The 14,885-nt window shown below is 34.9% G+C and overlaps 3 protein-coding genes across 4 annotated transcripts; 1 reads left to right on the top strand and 2 right to left on the bottom strand.

Moving 5' to 3' along the window:
- Window positions 1-800: 800 nt before the first annotated feature.
- On the top strand, window positions 801-3,433 carry LOC133861290 (uncharacterized). 2 transcript variants are annotated; one of them, XM_062297043.1, is made up of 4 exons: window positions 848-892; window positions 1,026-1,103; window positions 1,259-1,335; window positions 2,402-3,433. In XM_062297043.1, exon 4 carries the CDS (start codon window positions 2,500-2,502, stop codon window positions 3,193-3,195), a length of 696 nt encoding a protein of 231 aa, XP_062153027.1. In that variant the 5' UTR covers window positions 848-892; window positions 1,026-1,103; window positions 1,259-1,335; window positions 2,402-2,499; the 3' UTR covers window positions 3,196-3,433. The 2 variants fall into 2 exon arrangements, with proteins under 2 accessions (XP_062153028.1, XP_062153027.1); XM_062297044.1 differs by having other exon boundaries at window positions 801-1,103.
- A 401-nt stretch (window positions 3,434-3,834) lies between these two features.
- Window positions 3,835-5,910, bottom strand: LOC133860486 (heavy metal-associated isoprenylated plant protein 37-like). Its single transcript, XM_062296075.1, has 4 exons — window positions 5,862-5,910; window positions 5,569-5,681; window positions 5,395-5,470; window positions 3,835-4,568 (listed from the first exon to the last, which is right to left on the bottom strand). Exons 1-4 carry the CDS (start codon window positions 5,908-5,910, stop codon window positions 3,922-3,924), a joined length of 885 nt encoding a protein of 294 aa, XP_062152059.1. The 3' UTR covers window positions 3,835-3,921.
- Window positions 5,911-12,219: 6,309 nt separating this feature from the next.
- LOC133861133 (heavy metal-associated isoprenylated plant protein 21) lies at window positions 12,220-13,809 on the bottom strand. The gene is made up of 3 exons (XM_062296849.1): window positions 13,660-13,809; window positions 13,407-13,482; window positions 12,220-12,655 (listed from the first exon to the last, which is right to left on the bottom strand). The coding sequence occupies exons 1-3, from the start codon at window positions 13,729-13,731 to the stop codon at window positions 12,363-12,365; spliced, it is 441 nt and encodes a 146-aa protein (XP_062152833.1). The 5' UTR covers window positions 13,732-13,809; the 3' UTR covers window positions 12,220-12,362.
- Between the last annotated feature and the right edge of the window lie 1,076 nt (window positions 13,810-14,885).

Here is a 14,885-nt window from a genome sequence, read left to right as displayed (position 1 = left end):
GTCTTTGGTACAATCGGATCATGCAATTAAACAAAAATTGTTTTCTGGATAAAAAAAAATGTTCACATCTTTCTGCATTACACACAAAAAAAAAAAAAAAAAAAAAAAAAAAAAAAATTGTATGATTCCCTCTAAGTCAATCACTCTCTACCTCAGTATGGCTTACAATTTCTCCAGCATACAAGCGATAAGATTGCTTTAATCAATCCAAGGATAGTAATAGCACAGAATCGTCAGAAAAGCTACGCCGATAATTGCCAACGTAGCCTGGAGTTGAACGAAGGCGGAGGTATTTTTGAAGGTGGCATCTATAAAAGGAGTATAGTGAGATTTGGCATCTATAAACTCAATTGTCAATACGAGTTTGGGTTCAATTAGAAAATATTATTATTTTTAAATATTTTCTGAAAAAAATAACTTAGAATATAAAAAAATGTTTGATTTTATTCCTTTACATATTTCTTGTCCATTTTTGTACAAAAAAAAGTGCAAATTTACTATTAAATTTATGATATCATATGTACGTTCTACAGATTTAAAAGTAGATTACTAGATTTAAAAAAAAAAAAAAAAAAAAAAAAAAAAAAAAAAAAAAAAAAAAAAGAGAAGAAGAAGAAAAGTGTAAGACAATATTACCAACCACATCTCTAAAATATTTCATTTGTAAAGTTTGATTTATTGTAGAGGGCAGAGAGTATAAAAAAATTAAATATTTCAATCAAATTTCAATATCTTTTAATGAACATACAAAAAAAAAAACACGATGACTCGGAGTTTTATTATCCAACTTACCGTACAATTTCCCACACAATTGACGTTCAAATTTTTTGGTGGAAGCTCCATTGATGATTTTGGTAGTGGTTCCGACTGTTCAGCAATATTTTTTTTCTGGGTCGGTGTTGAAGCTATCTTCAATAACTTCGCCGCTTCTCTTTCCAGTTCTGTATACAGAAAAGGTCCGTTTTTAATAATTTTTATGATTGAACAATTTTGGAAGCTTATGTTCTGCAAGTGATGGCTCGCAGGCTCTATTCCCGCCTTTCCCTCCTCCCATCTCTTTGCAAAGTTCCAAAACCCCATTTTCAACCTTCAGTTTCTCCAAGGTCAGATTCCTCTTCTCTTCCATCCCATATATATATATATGCTAAAATATACTTATTTTTCTCTCTTTTAGTTTCATTGTAATTTCTGGTTGTAATGTTTCTTAGCATGGTTTCTTGATGAAATCTGAGAAACGCCATTTCGCTCTATCTTTCAGATTAGAGACCCTTTCTGATTCAGCTGGAAGTGGTTCAAGACATCACATTAATTTTGGGTTTTACCCAAATTTTCAAGGTTTGTTTCGCTTTCAAAAGTTTTGGATTTTATGGCTTCTGCCTTTTCTGTTGTCACTGTTTTGGGATGAGTTCCACAATTTTCTCTGTATGTAGAAGACCCATCATGAGGTTATGGTGGTTGGTGAACTCATTGCTCAAAGCCTGCGATGTTATGCCATGTAGTCTATGTACTTGTACAAAGTCCTTGTAGAAGACAATTAGATTGGTTATTGAAAGCAACCCATTTCAAGCACGTAACGGGATAGTTTAGGGTAGGTTCTTAGAGGGAATTTAGGCCGCCTTTAAACATACATTTGGGGAATAATACTCTTGATAATTCTATTCATATATCAACTGTCTTTAAATAAAACGAGCATTGCAAACTAACTGCAACTCATCTTCCTAACAAGTTGATGAGTGATAAGTGCTAAAGATAATAACTGAAGATAAGATAAATGCTAAAGATAATAACTAAAGATTAGATTAATGGTAAAAAAAAAAAACTCCTGGGAAAAGCATTTATTCTTGGACTGCATATAAATGAGTATATATTTAAGGGAATGTTAAGGTTTTGCGGACAAACCGTAAATCTTGTGGCTGATTAAATTGCGTAGTCGGTCTTGAAATAAATATACATCATGGAGTAATTGGGTTTGAGTGGCTTTGACAAACGGGCTCTTCAGTTTTGGTTTTTGGTCCTCTTGACTTCTAAGCATATTAATAGAGCCTACTAGTTAGCTTTTTGAAGTGCCAGTAGATAAGATATACCTTTAAAAGGTAATGCACTATAAAATTCTGAGTGCTTAAAAATGGTTGAACTTAATTATTATTGTTGTACTGGTTGGGACTTTAAGTTGCTATCATCAACAACTAGACTATCCTTATGATTCTTATCTGGTAAAAGAGATGCATAATGTATATATGATAATACAGATGCAGTATAGTTTTTTGGGCTACAAATTATTTGAAGGGATTTCTGTCATTCTCCTTAATTCTAATTCACAGTTGCAACAAGGATTTAGTTTGGCATTGTCTACTGTTGTTCTTCATCACAGTTGCGACAATGATTTGTGAATGTTTTGCAGCATCACGATCATATGCTCGTGGTAGGGGCAAACATTATGATCTTTTTGGCACTGCAAAACTAGGTGATGAGGATTTCAGAAAAGCGTGGAAGAAAGAGATGGATGAAGATACTAGTCTATGGACAGGAAGTGAAGATGAAAGCGATGATAAAAAAGATCCGAAAAGTAATCTTGAAGAAGAAATCCGGAGAGTGAGACAACAGGCAAAGGAACACTCTGAGCTAATTGATGCTGATGACAGTGATGAGTTAAGAAGTGTGTGGTCTGGGAGTGATGAGGAGAAGACGCTGTGGACTGGTAGTGAGGGTGATGATGACGACGATATTCCTACAGAAGCCTACCCAAATCAAAGTAGTGATAAGCATATAGATAAATTGTTTGAGTTTGACGAAATGCCTAAATATCGAACACTCTCTGAATTATTGAAAGCTGAAGATGAACCAGAAGAGTTGTCCCCAGGAAAGCAAGCTAGGAAAATTGCAGTTGAGAATGCTTTGAAAAAATTGAAGAAAGGGCCAGATGGGCGTTACACTAATGTGTGGGAGGTCATGAGTGATTTAGACATTCTAATTGGAGCATTTGAAAATATTGTTTCTGGACCAGAGTATGCCGAACTTAGACAAGGAGGGCCTAAGAAATTGAATATTCAGTTCTTCAAGGATATACAAGCACGTATGAGAGATCCAAATTATAAGTTCTCACCTGAGTTAAAGTTGAAGCCGAAGAGCAAAGTAGTTTCAAGAAAGAAGTGGCAGAAGGCACAATCTAGACGGAGGAAAGCACAAAAGCGTTAAGTTGTAACAGGTTACGTATGTATATTGCTTGTCCCTTGAAATTATGCTTTTTAATGTTTAATCTATTATCATTGATTTTTCTGAGCTCAGAGATTAGCCTCCAATGTTATATCATCATCCAGTCCATGCATCTGAGGAAGATTTATTGATTTCTGCAATGCCTTTATACCTTGGTTATTGTTTTGTTTCTTTTTAGTGTTTGATTTTTAATAGTTGCAACTTGCATTACGGGAGACCATTGACAAATTTCCTTTTTAGTTGAGCATATAAAGGCAGAGTGTCAAAAGAATTTTGAGTTAAACCATGTTCTCTGTTTTGTGTGCAAACGAGTTTATGGTTTTGAATTTTGGCCACATACAGGCTCATGATAGTGTTATAAATTAACCTTTCCAAAATAACAAACCATCATGGGCTCTGTTTGTTAATACATTTTAGGTGATGCTTTTCGTGATTGGTTTGAAAAAAGTGTTATAATTAATGTGAAATAAAGGTGAAAATTGTTTTTGTGTTTTTAAGAGTGTTGTGCTTGAGTTGTTTTTAATTTTTAGAAAAAGAACAAAAGACAGAAAGCAGAAAGCAAAAGTTTTAACAAACAAAGCTTAATCGTAACAATAGCATCTACTAGGAAATTATCTACATGGACTCAAGTCTTAGTAGAAGTTGCCACTCATGGGGAGTAGCGAAGATGCAGGGTTTGTCGTCTGGGGTTCATGCATGTATACATTTTCATTCATCACCATATTGTTGATGGCTTCTGTCATGCATGTAGATGTTCATCATCTCAGTTGGTGGATGGTTGTAGTGGCGCAGCTGTCTGTTGGCCATCATCATTGATGATGGATGATCGTACTCATGAATTGGTAACTCCCAAGGAATGTCCTGATACCCACCAAATTCGCGGCCTCCTAAGCCAACAAAGCCTGCAGAACCATTGCCAAGAAAACCTGCGTGGCCGCTCAATGGTATGATGTTGTTTTCCAATTTGTCATGACCACCAATTGGGAGTACTCCATCTTCACCCAGGTTTGCATTTTGCATGGCTGCTGTCAAATTTTGATCGAATTCACCTGTCACAGCCTTGTTCCCCCTACTCTGATTAAAATACCATTCAGATCCCCACCCATCATCTTCTCTGCCAAAGGTGGGGAACATGTGCTGATTTTTGGAGGAATTGTGGCCATTCATTAGATGTTGGGTTTGGTTCTGGTTGTTGTCATCATTGACCAATTTAGCTAGTTTCTTGTTGGAAATTGGGGACCAAAGCTCTGCATGTTTACCAGATCGGACCAGCTTATTGATCAAAGTAGAAGGATCTACACTACCTCTGACAGTGACCTTCTGCTCTTCTGCGTCTATGCTTACTTGATAAACACCTGTATCCAGTACCCAAAGTAAATAAATATATAATTAAAAAAAAAAAGAGTAAAATTGATAGAGATAAACAATAGAAGGATGAGGGATTGAGATCCCTCCCTCTATTGCATTCCATGCAATACCTTTTTTGTGGGCCTTTTTGACAACCCTTCTGCAAGTGGGTGGTTCGGCCACTAAACACCCACACACAAAAAATACCCCAATAACCTACTTTTTTCGGTTTTGGCTTTGTTGTCATGAATTTGGACCGTTCGTTGCTCACCACAAAAAAAAAAAAAAAAAAAAAAAAAAAAAAAAAAAAAAGGAAGAAGAAGAAGAAGTTATTGCATCCCTACAGTATTGCATGGGATCTCAATCCAAGGAAAAAACTCGATAGACATTAATTCTTCTTTTTCTTTTCTGTTATGTTTTTTTTTTTGGTTTGTTTTCTTATAGTGTTTCAACTTATAAACTACTAATTGCATTTGCTGCAATCTTAGTTAAGATCTGATAATGATGAGTGAGGTTAAAAGTAATTACACAAAGAAATGTGGAAAAAAGAGATGGTCCCAAGGAATAAGGACTGAACATCCGAGTAAAGGCACTCCTGCTCACTTGGTCATATTACTAGAATCCAACATCCAAGGAGAGATTCTTGACGCTACAAAGGACAAAAAAGCCCAAAAATAGAACATTAGCACCATTATCCCCAAAACCTTGGTAATTTCAACAGTACTAAAGACAACAGTAGCCATTGATGTGCCATTGAAGGCCTGTCAGGATTTTCTGAACATTCTATTGGATTTTGGTCTTTTAAAGAAATTTGGGTGTATTCAAGTTTAGTACCTCCAATTTTTCGGAGGAGTTTCCTCACTTTCTGAATGCACCCTTGACAGTTCATGTGCACTTTGAGAACGTATGTCTGTGAAACAAAAGAATTAATCAAACTCAACACAAAAAGGAAGCAGAGAAGTCAAGACAAAGAAAGAATATTAGCAAAAAAACAAAGAAAAAGGGGACCTCAATCTTTAAGAACTCGAACTCATTTGTTGACATTTTCAACTGTGCTGTCTTTCTCTGTTTCCTATTTTCTGCATTCTCCACAGTGTTTTCTTTCCTATTTATTGAACCCACTAGTGAAAGCAGTTCAGCAAATAAATCATATTGGTTGGAAGCCCAACACTGCAGAGTTAAATCACGGATATATACACACAGAGAGAGAGATAAGATGATTTGACAAGGCTTAGAGACTTGACACTTTGACAGCCATAGTGCCATGTGCCTCCTCTATCTATTTTGCTCATGCACTATACATTTTTCTGCCAGCCCAACAATTGCACCATTTTCTCGTGGTGGGTGCATGGTTTAGTTGCTGGAAGTACTATTGTCACTATGTTGGTAATTTTGTTTTGTAACATTCGTAAATTTAATATAAATTTAATACAAAATTAATAAGTTAAGATTGAAGATTTTGACTTTTTTAATTAAATGTGGTTAAAGTTGATTTATATAATCTTATACTTATGCTTTGACAATTAAAATTTAGAACCGACAATTTTTACACAACTATTAAACTTGACATAAATCCCAATACAAAATTAACTAATTAGATTCGAAAAGATTAAACCGTTTAATTAAATGGGTCATGATAAAATTTACCTATATAATATAATATTTAATGTCAATTGGGAATGTCCAGTCCGGTTGCTTCCTTGATCCCAACTGAAAATATCCTTGATTTGATTGTATATCAAATGTACTGCGCACCTTTTTATGGTCTTTGAAGGCTTGAAGCAACTGATATAGTTTTGAGTCTTGAGGATGTTGGTTCGAATAATGATAGTTGTACACCAAGTGTACAACAAATGTACAACACCCCTTTACAAGGGGTGGCCCCCACACACTGTGGAGTCCACCCCTTGTGAAGGGGTGTTGTGCATTTGTTGTACACTTGGTGTACAACTATCACTCCCCTGTTGGTTCCCTTGAACTAGCTAGGCAGTAGGCTTGGGGAAAATTAACAATATCTTTGGATAAATATGCTTGGATTTGGCCAACGTTCAGCACAAACTTAGACGCGATAGAATTAATTAAAAATAGACAAAGTGAAACTGTGAAAAGAAACGGACACGAAAATAATCAAATGGCATTTACATTTGGGATTTAGAAACATGTATGTTGTTACATATTGAGAGGTCAATGTTGCATAACAATCGCATACAATAATTTTATAACTTTATTTATATAGGGTGAGATTCATGTGGTAGGTCTCACTCACATGAGTTCACCTCATATGATCCATGTGAGTAAAATTGTGTAATTGTTGTACATGGTTATTGTGCAAAAAGCATTTTTCTTATGCTTTACACTTGGCATCTGTACGTGTCAATCCATCTTGGGGCATGGGACGAGCTAGCATTTACAATTTAGAGAGGGTATAACTGAAAATAAAAAATTATGGAGTCAAAATTTTAATTTTTTTTTAAAATTATAATAATATTTTTTAAAAAAAAATGGGAAAAACATGTTGACTTGGAGGGCCCCAGCCCCCAAGCCACCATGTAGTTCCGCCACTATTGATGGGTGAATATCTTTAAGAAGGGTGTCCTAACAATTTGTTGGTTGCATCAGAAGACCCCGAATATATAAAGTTTTGAAAAAGGTGAAGATTGACAATTAATTTGGTAGGAGCCACATTTGAGAAAAAAAAAAAATTATATGTGACGTCCAAATAAGAAAATCTGTTTAATTAAATTTTGAAGAATGTGTTTGAAAAACAAAAAATTGATTAGTGTTTTCTAAAATAAAAGATAATTTTTTTTTTTTAAAAAAAAAAAAAAAAATTCTATAACTTACATTCTATAGTGGTAGCTGGCTGGCAATAACGACTAAAGTGTTCATGCTAGACGGTCATAGTAACTATTGCAAGGTAGCCAACGCGGGGTTGACTGGCGAATATGGCGAATAGGCTACTACATTAATAGAGATATTTGAGGAATTTCACTATCAAAGCGATGTTATGGGCAGTTGAGAGCCATTGCCAACGACTATGTGAACATCACCAAGGTATTCATCTCGGTTGCCAAGGGTGGTTAAATACATAGGTCCCAAATGGTCTTATAATGGTTTCTTAATATGGGTTTTATCTTCATTTGGGAAAGTCAATGAGAATCATACACGGGTATGAGATGGCAGGTTCCTGATGGTGATGGATCCAAAAAATGCGCCTAAGACCCACGGACCGGTCTTGTTAAAGGACCACTTCTACTAAGGCCTAAGAGGGGCCAGAATAGCCTAATACAAGACCTATTATCACAAGAGGCCCAAAAAAGAGTCCAAATGAGCCACAGACATGAGGCCCACTTTCACTAGAACCCAAGAGGCCTAATATAAGGTCTCTCTTCTCTCCTCTATATGTTTATAAGGAGCTCTCTCTCTCCCCATATATTCTCCCCTCAAGTTCAAGCATACTGATTTGGGTATCGGAGTGCCTTCGGTCTCATAACTAGAGGCCTACTGACGCCTCGTTTCTTGTCTTGCAGGTGATTCGCTGGTCAGTCCGTACGTGTACTTTTTTTTTTATTATTTTTTTTTGATCTAAGAGTTCCAAATCACTAGGGAAAGAGATCTTTCATCTTTATTTGAAGAGACTGTGAAGTATATATTAGCTGGATATATCTAACAAAGATCTTTCTTCAACCATAATAGTGAAATGAAAAGAAGGCAATGATTTCTTCCACTAGGCATTCTTTTGAATGAGTAGAGAGGTAGTTGGTTCCCGGACATTTGCACTTTCGGTGGGCCAAAAGACCGCGGTATTGAATGACCAAAAGTATGTTGGCCTAAAGCATTGGAAGGTTACACTTTTGGGATTCGAGAATTGAATTAAGCCCTCTATTATTATTCCCCACCTTCAAATCATAAGGTTACAAATTTGGACCATTTATATGTATCCACGTAGAAGTCATGCGAGATTCAAATGGTTTCTACATATTGGATGGTTCAAATCATTGCGTTCAAATTTCAAGAAATGTATCCAAAGCTTTATAATAATATTTAACTTTTTTGTTTAGCGAAGAGATTTGTCATCTATTGGGCCGACAAAGTCACATGGCCCACAAAGCATATCTGCGGAGACTTAAAAACCAGTCTGTGTAAGCAAAATTAGGTTCAGAGATCCGATCTTATTATGCTACGCGTAACAAGAGATCCGCTCCGATAGCAAAGAAGCGTGTGCCAAGCCATGCAACCACATTCAAACCATGCACTATGCCGGATGCATTCCTAATTTAGGAGATATGGGATGCTTAAGCCTACACCATTGTGGGAGAAAAGCTTACGATTAGACTACCGCATGGTATGAAAGCAGTTATATCTAGAATATTATAAAATGAAAACTCTAACAGAGTAAAGGAGACTCTTGACCCCAAATTCAAAACTCGGGCTTAATGCATTTATATTTCCTTTATAAATACTATACTAACTTAAGCATCAGAGCTATCTTTTCTTACATTCTTTTTGTTTTGCAGGTGTGAATTGATTGATTCAGCGTTTAGTATGAGGAATCTATTCTAACACTGTATATCACATGTAGACGTTGGGAAACCAAGTTTTGATTATTGAATAATATTTTAGATATTTACCTCTCTTATTTTTTGCTATTTTTAGAAATTAATAAGACATCCATATTTTAAAAAGTGAAAGAAAAGATTTGAAGAAGATTTTACATCTAATATTATTCCTAGGCGAATCACTCAATTTCAAGTGAGGTGGTTTACTTTTATAATTAATACCATTTTAATTAATCTTATATGGATCGTATCAAAGTATCCAATATCAATCATGCACCTTATTCTGGAATTTTGTTGACGGGAGGCTATGGATCTGTCTAAGCACGTTGACTTCTTGTCAAAGATCTTGACTTTTGTTCAAAGAAAATTCCCACGGTAATGCTTGCTTGGGCTAATTTATTTTTGTTTTTCCTGTCCACTTAATTGAATTGGTGATGGATAAAGAAATAAAAATCTAACTGGGTGGGCAATTAGAATCCCAAGAACATAAAAAATTGCAACAAAGAAATAGGATGTTGGAGTAATGGATGCATTTTGATGTGAATGAAAGCACCAAAGAGCGCTGCAAAGGGGCCAAAAGGTCACTCATTTAATACAAAGTTTCTTTTATAATTAATCACCAAAAACTCCAAGCCAAGGGTGGTGCTCCCACTAATCATTCTCCCTCTTTTGGCCTTAATTATTAGTTGGATAAATTAATGAATTATGAATCTGTCTCTTCATTATTATTTTGTAATCAAACCTGGCAAACCACGCTCAGATATGTTTAATTAGCTTAATATATAACTAATTTATACATTAATTTTATCATCGATCCCAGCGGCGCCGTTTGGTATGAGACAGCCAAAACATATATATATATAGATCGAAGGTTGTTTCTTTCTTATTGTCCCTTTAACTTTAAAAAAAAAAAAAAAAAAAAAAAAATTAAAAAAGTTAGCAGTAACTATAAATAAGATGTTGGGATAAGAGCAAATTAAAGTTCACCACCATCATTTTGAAATTGAGTAGTACGTCATGCCATTAACGTTAAAGCCAGAACTTAGGGATATGTCGTTGAAAAATGAGGCTAGGACTATATATATATATATATATATATATATATATATATATATATATATATATGCAGGCAAATAGTTGTTGTATGTTATTTGATCACCACCAGATTTTACGGGAGAACATAATTAATTTGTAATAGAAATATCATTATACAAAATAGCCGGGAATGCGTACAATATATATATATATATTTTGACATGTCCACACAAGAGGGAAAGAGAAATTCGAACTAGTAACATCCGCTTTATGAGGGATGGTCTCCAACTGATTGAGTTACTCTTTGAGGACGTACAGATGAACATTTATATTTATAGTTGCAACATGCATGCACTTCTTAAAGCTTAATTAGCATATATAATATAGAATATCAGGGAGGAGAAATCATATAGTCTAATTAATTATTAGGGATGACTTTATAGTCTAATTAACGATATGATATTTCTTTCTCCGATTCAAAGAAGAAGTTTAAAGTAGGGTAAGCATGACCCATTGGATTGGAAATAATTGGATTTGATGGAGATCGAAAGTGATGGGATTGATGATATATAGACGGAATCTGGAGAGCAACCCTCTCATTGACGAAGCTCAATTATGAAAGATCGAGCCGAATCGACTACAAACCATCCATTTGAACATAATATAACCAACCGACTTCAACACTCCGCATATGTTCACGATTCCAGCTAATTAATTAATCAACATTAATTTTAGCTTAAATAGTAAGTATTGTTGTTACATGAATGGGGTCCTTTGCCCTTTGGAATGTTGCTTTAAATATTCCAACAAGCTAGGCATTATATATGTATGGCAGTAATTATCATTATATTAGCTCGCTAGCTGAATGCCATCCAGTTGGAATTAACAGTACTCATTTGAATCATCATTCATCTTTTTGTGGTAGGGAACGAGAATCTTATATATATATATATATATATGTACTCCAATAAAACATCATCCCTCCTGTCAAAACTGCAAGAACTCGGGACGATGCATTTGGACAGGTTGATGAAGATTCATGTTGTAACGCTCCGGACCTCCGGTTCCACGTACTTTGAGAAAATGAATAGTTCACGTAAAGTTGTAGTGCAATTTATAAAAACATTAATGAGTGTTAAGTTTTACATTGCTTATTTATTATGTGAAACTGGATTTTATAAGTGATTTTAAAGAAGTTTCAACTTGATTAGTCTTTTTGGGATGATAGCGCAGATGTGACTAGCGCTTTCTCTGTATCATTACAAATAGTATCAAAGCTGCCTAATAACTTTATGTGGTATATATATAGAGCACTGCACGACGTGACCTTGATAAAGACTACAAATAGTATCAAAGCTGCCTAATAACTTTATGTGGTATATATATAGAGCACTGCACGACGTGACCTTGATAAAGACGTCAGAAGTTTAAGGAGAAGATTGTAATGTACACTCCCATATAAATAGTATCAAGGTCACCTAGCAATGCCAAGTATTATTGAATCACTCTATGACGTGACCCTAATAAGAACGTTATAAATTTTTTTCCTGAGTCGTTGCATATATATATATATATAGCCTTAACATGCTTGACATTGTCATTCTAGCCACTTTGAGGCAACAGAAAATGGTATGTCACACAAAATGGGAGCCAACAAATAATCTAAATGCAAGGGTTCTACTTTTAGGATCTTTCAAAATGATGTTGTTATGATTCTTTGTATTAATATATTCAACCACACAAATCAATTATCATAAGTTTCCTCAATCCCATGCTTGAATTAGTTACCTAATTTGTGGATTAAGATTCTTTCCATTTGAAGTGAAACGGAAATAATCAATTTTGTGGTTCATATTAGATTTCAAAGATCTAATAATGTATATGTTGTCGCATGGTGAATATGCTGCCTCTTCATTTAAAACTTGTAAATGACATGGTATCATATACACCGTTAGATGCAATAAAAACAAAATTTTAAATGTAAAGAGACGGAGACATGCTACTTCCTTTGTAAAGCACATGGTTAAGCTCCCAATACCAAAGAACGAAATCACACATATATACAGTCTCAAAAATATACACACTCATGTATAATTGCTGTCTCGATCATTCATACTTGGGAGAAAATGTTTCAAGGTTCTTGTCTAGAAGAACCACATCGTACTTTTCAGTACGTAATATATACATAGATATATCATCGATCACTCCTTACATGATGGAACATGCGTTCACATTATCATCACTGAATAGTGAGACAATGTTATCCTCAGGTGCATTTGAGGCCGGAAAAGCTTGCACAACGTTTCGAACGAAGCCGGATGGTGCCCTTCTGTCGTAGGCTCCGGACGCATAAGGATAGTGGACTAGATGTTGAGGGATATAAGGCCAAAATTCAGCTCTCTTCCCTGTACTCTTTACCCTCTTCAACACCTTATTTGGTTCAACATAACCACTCACTGTTACCCGGTGTTGCTTTCTGTTCACCTCCACAGATTTTACACCTAAATCCAATTTGAGAGAAATAATTAAGTAGCTACAAATGCCTAAATAAATCTATATAAAAAAATAAAAGAAAATAAAAAGAAAACTAAAGAAATGCTACAATAATTACGCCTGAGTAGGAATTTCCAATATTTGGTCACTCTCCACCCTTTTTTGACTTTTTTTGAGTGTAAATAATCTTTTGGGACTATGTTTGTGAGCGAAAGCTTGAACTTTACCTTACTCGTGTGAAGGGATCGCCTTGCATGGTGTCCCGGGATCTAGTCGGGACCAGATACCCTGGTTAAGAAAAAAACTGTGTATCTACTGATGTATAGGATTTTCAGTTCCCCACGTGTCATACATTAAGCAAAAACAGGATAAAAGGGAAGTTTTGTAACGGATCGGATGGGAGATGAGCCTTTGTTTTGTAGTCTATTGTCTGCTTAACTGTCAGCTATCATAACTAAAACGAAAAAGAAGAAGAAGAAGAAGAAGAAGAAGAAGAAGAAGAAGTTGTAAAAGTTTCATATTGATAATGGGTTTTCAGAGGTTCACACGGATAATTTGTTTCCGTTTGTTATATTTGTGGATCTTAACCTAAAAGTTGCTTTTGTTTTTCTTATAAACGCTAGCTGCTATATGCATCGATCCCTTTCTTTCACGGTTGACATGTCAGTGAATTGCAATGCATGGGACAAAACAAAGCTTCAATACAAGGAAACACGCAGAGAGAGAGAGAGAGAGAGAGAGAGAAGTTCAGAATGTAACCTTTCATGGTGGTAACAGCATTTTTTACTCTCCTTTCACAGCCATCACAGTCCATTTTGACTTTGATCTCGACTGTCTGGGAAAGAGAACATAAACCATCCTTAAAGTTTAAGACACAGGAGCACAGAACAAAACACAACAGAGAGAGAGAAAGAGAGAGAGAGAGAGAGAGGGAGAGAGAGAGAGAGGTTCATCTTCATTTGACAGAGCGAGCAGAGTATGAAAAGGTTATATAATTGGCGATATTGAATACCTGCATTGCTTTGCGCTTGCCCCTTGTGCTGGTGACAGTGCAAAAGTTGGAGAGGTAATCAAGAGCACCCATTTTCCTTCTCTTTAGAACAAAGCAAATATGAGAGAGAGAGAGAGAGAGAGAGAGAGAGGTATATGATACACTGCCAAGACTCTGAATTTATATAAGAGAAGAAGCCGCTTGTTAGATTTAAAAAGAAGATATATATGAAACAAAGCAGGGTGTAGAAAATCGAGTATTATTCCATAAACAAAGGAAGAAAAAAATTCCACAAAGCATGCTAGTGTGTCTAGAAATAATGAAAGGCAACAGTACTGCTTTTGGGTATGCTTCTTTGTTTATTTTAGTTAGTTTGATGAAAAGAAATTTGTAAAAGATCTCTCCCATTTGTTTACTTTAATTTTTCTTTTTCAATAAGACTAGTTTTGCTTTCCAATTATTTTATTACAAGAGATTTACATTAACTAACTTCAAGATTTTTTGTCCCTAAGGGTAGCTCAATTGGTTGGGGACCACGCCTCATGAAACGGAGGTCACTAGATAGTTTGAATCCCCCCCTCCCCCTTTTGTGTGGACGTGTCAAAAAAAAAAAAACACTTCAAGATTTTCTAAAATTACATTACATTTTCCCTAATTTTGACTTAGGTACAAACTTCTTTTACACGTACCGAAAAATATTATGCAATCATCTATAAATAAAATGTTTTGAGAATTACAGTTTTTACTACAATTAATTATCTCCAAACTTATGGGATAGTCCACATGAGTGCCACGTGACTCAAAATAGGTGAAAAAATTAAGCAAAAAAAATTGATAGCTAAATTTAATTGTTTAGTCGTTGGCAACATGAGTGACACGGCAACATGAGTGACACGTGGATTGTCACTTCAGTTTGTAAAAAATTTGTAAAAAAAATTATATATAATATCCCTAGCAGCAAGCTATATATACACCACTCGAACCGATATTTTAAAATTATTTTATTGAATTACAAAGAAAAAAAAATAAGGAGAAAGAATTATATATTCTCCCAAAAAAAAATAAAAATTATTGGACCATTGATTTTTAATTTTTAATTTTTAAAAATAATGTTCTCACTCACAAAAAGTAAAATACTACAAAAACTTTGAGTTTAATTAAGTAAAAAGAACCAAAACTTCAAAACCAAAAAAGCAATGCGAATATGAGAAATTTGGCTGAAATAATACAATAGGTTAGAATTGAAG

Source organism: Alnus glutinosa, chromosome 2 (assembly GCF_958979055.1).
Source record: "Alnus glutinosa chromosome 2, dhAlnGlut1.1, whole genome shotgun sequence".
NCBI classification, from domain to species: domain Eukaryota; kingdom Viridiplantae; phylum Streptophyta; class Magnoliopsida; order Fagales; family Betulaceae; genus Alnus; species Alnus glutinosa.
Note: the sequence above shows the minus strand (reverse complement) of the source record. Positions and strands in the feature narration are given on the sequence as shown.

What these genes read in the sequence shown, in the direction of transcription:
- LOC133861290 (XM_062297044.1), top strand. Translation starts at nt 1,015, where the DNA reads ATGGCTCGCAGGCTCTATTCCCGCCTTTCCCTCCTCCCATCTCTTTGC. An exon ending in CAACCTTCAGTTTCTCCAAG is followed by an intron (nt 1,104 to 1,258) that starts GTCAGATTCCTC and finishes TCTATCTTTCAG; the next exon opens with ATTAGAGACCCTTTCTGATT. An exon ending in GTTTTACCCAAATTTTCAAG is followed by an intron (nt 1,336 to 2,401) that starts GTTTGTTTCGCT and finishes AATGTTTTGCAG; the next exon opens with CATCACGATCATATGCTCGT.
- LOC133860486 (XM_062296075.1), bottom strand. Translation starts at nt 5,910, where the DNA reads ATGCACCCACCACGAGAAAATGGTGCAATTGTTGGGCTGGCAGAAAAA. An exon ending in TGTTGGGCTGGCAGAAAAAT is followed by an intron (nt 5,682 to 5,861) that starts GTATAGTGCATG and finishes TGCTTTCACTAG; the next exon opens with TGGGTTCAATAAATAGGAAA. An exon ending in TCGAGTTCTTAAAGATTGAG is followed by an intron (nt 5,471 to 5,568) that starts GTCCCCTTTTTC and finishes TTTGTTTCACAG; the next exon opens with ACATACGTTCTCAAAGTGCA.
- LOC133861133 (XM_062296849.1), bottom strand. Translation starts at nt 13,731, where the DNA reads ATGGGTGCTCTTGATTACCTCTCCAACTTTTGCACTGTCACCAGCACA. An exon ending in GCAAGCGCAAAGCAATGCAG is followed by an intron (nt 13,483 to 13,659) that starts GTATTCAATATC and finishes TCTCTTTCCCAG; the next exon opens with ACAGTCGAGATCAAAGTCAA. An exon ending in TGCTGTTACCACCATGAAAG is followed by an intron (nt 12,656 to 13,406) that starts GTTACATTCTGA and finishes AATTGGATTTAG; the next exon opens with GTGTAAAATCTGTGGAGGTG.